Raw genomic sequence first — 6,010 nt, forward strand, 5'->3', positions numbered from 1 at the left:
GGGTTTTTTTTAATTTCTTTCTCCTCTAGTTGTTTGGGAGGTAACTATGAAATCAGATTGCGTGGAAGAATTTGCATATTCCGCAGCTGTCTAACTTTCACACGTGTGGAAGTTTAGTGTACGTTAATATTAACGTATACCTGTTGCGCGCAAGATCGATTGAACACAATATACCTCAAAATTACGCAAAACAAAATCAAATCGTAACTCATTCGGATCAAGAAGAACCTCATTTTACCTTTATGAACAACTCGTTTGCCACCTATCCATATTAAAATATCTTCCCGGTAAAATTATAAAAAAAACAATAGAATGTGTATAAGCCAGATCGCCTGATGCGTGAATCAGATTCTTGTTTTTCTCACTCCAACAAAACAATGGACACTCCTCCCTTCTTCTTCTTCTTCTTCCTCAGGAGGGTTTATTTCACCAGTTTCTCTCTCCTCATTCTCACTCTCATCTCAACCTTCATCACCCAAACCACCTCTCGCGAAATCCTCCCTTCTTCTTTCCGCACAGACAATCTCCCCCAAATTCCTTACTCTCCACACTGCGGTCAACTCATCCCTGAGTCAACGCCAACTCACCCTCACTTCACCGCCCAAGTACCCACCTTCTACTCCGCCTACGTCACCAATGGCGACCAATTCCTGGGTACCACTTCCCAGATCACCGCAAATCTCATCCCTCAGACCGTTTCCAAAACCTCCTCATCTGGGGTTTTCAAAATTCAATCCGTCTTGACTATCAGGATCAATTGGTCTCGGTTTCGTAACCAGAGGAACTTGCTCAGCGTTCATGGAGGCCCGAGGTTTCGAGGTTCCCGGAGGAATATGAGGTTTCAGCTCTCTGGGTTTTGGGATTCAGCTTCTGGACAGCTTTGTATGGTGGGATCAAGCACAAAGCGTGTGATTGGTGGTAATTCTTTGCATTTTGATGCTGTTTTTAAGTCTCAATATCCTAATAGTACTGTTATTAATACTAGCTTGATTACTGGAACTCTTGAGAGCTTGGATTCTGAGGGTAGTGATGTTTATTTTAAGCCGATTTCGATTATGAGTTTTGCTAAGATGAACTATGGTTATACATTGATTAAGGATGAAATGGCTGAAGGTGATGTTGATGATAGTGTTAATAATAGTAGTAATAACAATGATAATAGTTTGGTAAATGGGGTGAGTAAGTTAGGGAATTGTTATCAATTTGCAAGCTTAGAGGAGAATTTTGAGTTGGAGTATAATTGTGATGATGGTAGGAATTGTACTTGGATTGATAGGATTCTTGGGTTCTTGCCTAAGTTCATGTCATTAAATGAAATTGATTGTTCCGGGCAAAGGAGGGTTCGGGTTTCATTTGGTTTTTCGAATGTTAGTGATATTCGGAATGGTTATCGCCAACCATTGGATCCTAGTAGGACATTGGTTGCTGAGGGATTATGGAATATAGGCAAGGGTCAGCTTTTCTTTGCTGCTTGCCGGATTTTGAATTTCACGAAAGATCCATTGAATGCTACAATTGGTGATTGCTCAGTTAGGGTGAATTTTACATTTGCTGATACTTTGTCCATTAGAGATTCGGGTGTGATTACTGGGGATATTTGGAGCACCAAGAGTGTTGATGAACCGGATTACTTTGATAGAATTGAAATTAGTGCTTCTGGGTCTAGGAGAGCAGCACTTCCAGACATGAAATACAAGTATACTGAAATTGACAGAGCGAAGAAATTTTGTACAGAAAAGAAAGACAGTAAGAAAAAAGGAAAGAGTTTCCCTGATCCCTATTCCCAAGATATGAAATTTGACATGGAAGTGAAAAACAGCAAGGGTATACGAGCCTGGGGCAAGGCCTATCCCGTGTATGTTGGTGATCGTTTTGTGCAGAATATTTATCCATATTTCCATTCTCGCCTAGTTCCAACTCCAAACTCTGCTGGTAATAATAGTTACCATGGCTTTCTAAATGTTTCCTATCGGATAATGTTTTCTCCTAAAGCTGAATTTAAGGTGGGTGGTAGGTTATTCACTGTGAATGATACAATACGCATATCTGCTGAAGGTATTTATGATACTGATGCGGGACGCCTTTGTATGGTTGGCTGTTGGAAACTTAAAAATGATGTCAGTGCTGCACTAAATGCCAGTAAACTAGACTGTGATACTTTTATCAACATTCAGTTTCCTCCACGTGATTCGAATGTTAAAGATGTCGCCAAGGGGAGTATTGAAAGCAAACGTAAAAACTCAGATCCATTTTACTTTGACCATCTTGATTTTACTGCAACTTCACTCACAAAGTTCCAAGTAAAAAGTGCATTTTGGAGGATGGATTTTGAGATCGCGTTGGTTTTGATTTCCAACACTCTAGCATGCGTCTTTGTGGGATTGCAGCTATTCCACGTGAAAAGGAATCCAAACACCCTTCCATTCATTTCAGTTGTAATGCTCGTTGTAATCACCTTGGGACATCTTATTCCCTTGGTTTTGAATATGGAAGCATTTTTCTTGTCAAGTACTAGCAAGAGAACTGTACTTGTTGGAAGTGGTGGATGGCTCGAGGTGAATGAAGTTTTAGTCAGGGTTATAACCATGGTAGCATTTCTTCTGGAGTTCCGTCTCCTACAATTGACATGGTCCGCAAGAGGTGGTGGTGAAGAAGATAGCCAGAAAACCTTATGGGAAACTGAAAAGAAAGTAATATGTTACACTTTGCCTTTATATGCAGTAGGGGCTCTGATTGCTTGGCTTATACAGTTACTAAGGAGTAGACCTACAATGCCATTCCAGCCTAGTAGCTACATAAACTCAAACCCTTCTCTTCCATTCTGGCGTGATATGAAGTCATATGCTGGTTTCATTCTGGATGGCTTTCTTCTTCCTCAGATAATCTTCAATGTATTCTCTGATTCGAAAGAGAGGGCTCTTGCTGTTCCATACTATCTCGGAACTACAGTTGTTCGACTGTTGCCACATGCTTATGATTTGTTCAGGGCTCATAGTTCGTCATGGAGCTTTGACCCGTGGTATATATATGCAGACCCAAGAATGAATTTTTATTCCACTACATGGGATATCCTTGTTACGTGTCTTGGACTGCTGTTTGTCGTTCTTATCTTCTTGCAGCAGTGGCTTGGTGGAAGGTGGGTTATTCCGACGCGATTTAGCAAGACCGTTCAATATGAAAAAGTCCCCGTAGGACTATAGGTTCCAATAAAGATGAAGTGGTTAAAGCGCAGCTTTTGGTAGTAGTGCTTCGAAGCAATTGTGTTCATAATTCATAGCCCCTGTTGTTGGGGAAACAGACGTCCATTCTTGTTATGTTACCAAAGGAAAAGTCTGGTATGAAACTGCTTGAATGGGAACAAAATGTTAAGACAGGAGTGATGTCTTTCAAATTTTTTGGATAACGTTCTTACCTCTTGGAATGTTTTTATTGTCTCATAGAAGACTGAGGCAATTACGGTCTCATCGAAGACTGGGCAATGACGGTCTCATCGAAGACTTGCTCTGTTTAGATCAAACAGTATTTGTTATAATGGTTGTTAGTATTATCACTTCATCTTCTAGGCTGTGTTTAGCTGGAGGGACTAATCCTTTTCCAAGAAAACTAATTCTCCTATTTTTATCTGTTTAGCTTCTGTAATAAAAGCTTCTTAGGGGGCGTTCTGTTCACCTTAAAAAAATAAGTTTCGGGTCCAATAAGTACAGATAAGTTTCAATAAGTTTGAATATTATTATTATTATTATTATTATTATTATTATTAATTTATATTTATTATTATTATTATTATTATTTATATTTATTATTTATATTTTTAAATTAATTATTTATTGTTTATACTTATTATTTATTACTTATTACTCCTTCCGTCCCAGATTAGTTGTTACACTTTCCTTTTTCGTCCGTCCCAGATTAGTTGTTACACTTCTAAATTAGGAATGACCCCACAATTATTATATTATAAAATTTTAAATCAGACGGTCTGACGTGTCAGACGTGCCCATGTGTCAGGGTGCGGGTCAGGACACGGGTCAGGACGCGGGTCAAAAAAACCGTGGTTTTCAATTCGGATCATATAAATACCTATTTTTTCATTTCTCTCTCCTCAAACCCTCTCCTCAAACCCTCTCTCTCCTCAAACCCTCTGCGTCTTGAAATCGCGAACGGCGGCGAACCTGAGCTCGCCGCCTGCGAGTTTCTCTCTCCTTTTGATACTCTCCGGCGCCGGCGGTCGTCGTAGGTGAGAATGATTGCCGCCGGAGTTGAAGATCCGGAGATTTGGCTGCTGAACGAGCGAGGAAATGGAAGATCGACGAAGGAAGGAGAGGGGGGAGAAGAGTCGTATACGTACACAACCACCTCGTCGGACAACCAGAATATTGCGCTGGTGGCTCTAATCTCGCGGTGGCTGCGATATTGGTAGGGTATGCGCTAAATCAGCCTTGAGAATGTTGCCTCCTTGCCGGCGTCGCCATAGGAGGTTAGGATTTTTTAGCTTTTTAATTAATTTTGTTGATTTTGCAATTTTAGGTTTTAGATTGATTTTTTCGATTTTGCAATTTTTGTTTAATTATTTTTGTTTATTTTATCGCCGTAGTTGGTGGCTTTGATGGAGGCGGCGCCGGTGATTCTCCTTGTCGCAATAGCCGTCGGAGATGGACGGGGAACGGAACTGGAACGAAAGACTAAACGGGAGAGAGTCGCGGGAGGAGAGGCGACGATTAGCCACCTTGCAATCTGCCTCGTTCCCTCGGTGCGGCCAGACCTAGTTCAGTGTGGCTGGAGGTTGTCGGCTCCTCTTCGCGAGGCTGGTGGTGGTTGTGGTTGAAGGAAATAATGCCCTTGGTCCAAGTGTGCATTTAATGTTAAGTCTAATAAATGTGGTTCAATATTAATTAACAAGTTAATAATTCAGTGAGATCAAGTGAGCTGAATGCCTAGCTAGAGGCCGCTTCAGTTCAAGTGGAATTAATGATATTAATCCACAGCTTACTCTTGACTGAACCCGTAGGGTCACACAAATAGTACGTAAACGGATCAAGTATTTAATGGAATTAAATACTCCATCTATGGATATTCGGAATCGACGGATCTTGGTTTCAGTGGGAGCTGAGATCGTCAAAGGCAAGAAATGACTAGAGGAAAAAACTTGATAAGTTGCTCTTAAAAGTGGCTTATAAGTTGCCCTTCGTAAGTGCCACCAATGGGGGGGGTCACTTTTGTAAAATTATCAAAAGGTGCCCTTAACAAAGGCAACTTATAATCTTATAAGGTGCCCTTGTTTGCAACAAGGGCACCTTATGTGAAACTTATAAGGTGCCCTTGTTGCAAACAAGAGCACCTTATGTGAAACTTATAAGTTGCCCTTGTTGCAAACAAAGGCACCTTATAAGCTGCACATAAGTTGCTCTTGTTGCAAACAAGGGCAACTTTTGAGTTTTTTTTTTTTTTTAAAAAAAAAAAAATCTGCAATATAATTCCTAATATTCTGCAATATAATTTCTGATTTTGCAATATAATTTCTGTTCATCAAACATCAGCTTGACATTCTCAAAAATGATATAAATTTCAAATTTCCAATAATATTACCGAATTAATTTAAATGTAATTAATTAAATCGATAAATAACAAAATAATGTAAGAGTCACGAATAACTACAAGCCTTCTCCATTTATTACACTGAGGGTAGTTCACAATCGTTGAAGTAAGTAGCCCACTTGTCTCGAACTTCATCCAACTCCTTTTTGGTAAAGGGCCCCTCCCTTGGAGTTTTGAAAACCTTTAAAAGAACACCGTACATGCAAACCAATAAATTAAATTAAGTTTCATATGCGAAAACAAAAATTATATTGGACGCGAAAACAATTATCACTAGAGGAAAAAACTTGATAAGTTGCTCTTAAAAGTGGCTTATAAGTTGCCCTTCGTAAGTGCCACCAATGGGGGGGGTCACTTTTGTAAAATTATCAAAAGGTGCCCTTAACAAGGTCAACTTATAATCTTATAAGGTGCC

The 6,010-nt window shown here is 39.8% G+C and overlaps 1 protein-coding gene across 1 annotated transcript; it reads left to right on the forward strand.

The window, feature by feature from the left end:
• Positions 1–291: 291 nt before the first annotated feature.
• LOC110790045 (uncharacterized) lies at positions 292–3,789 on the forward strand. The gene has a single exon (XM_021994784.2). The coding sequence runs from the start codon at positions 336–338 to the stop codon at positions 3,198–3,200; it is 2,865 nt and encodes a 954-aa protein (XP_021850476.1). The 5' UTR covers positions 292–335; the 3' UTR covers positions 3,201–3,789.
• The last annotated feature ends 2,221 nt before the right edge of the window (positions 3,790–6,010 follow it).

Source organism: Spinacia oleracea, chromosome 6 (assembly GCF_020520425.1).
Source record: "Spinacia oleracea cultivar Varoflay chromosome 6, BTI_SOV_V1, whole genome shotgun sequence".
NCBI lineage: Eukaryota > Viridiplantae > Streptophyta > Magnoliopsida > Caryophyllales > Amaranthaceae > Spinacia > Spinacia oleracea.

Excerpts from the sequence above, each read along its gene's own strand:
- LOC110790045 (XM_021994784.2), top strand. The coding sequence starts at position 336 with ATGCGTGAATCAGATTCTTGTTTTTCTCACTCCAACAAAACAATGGAC.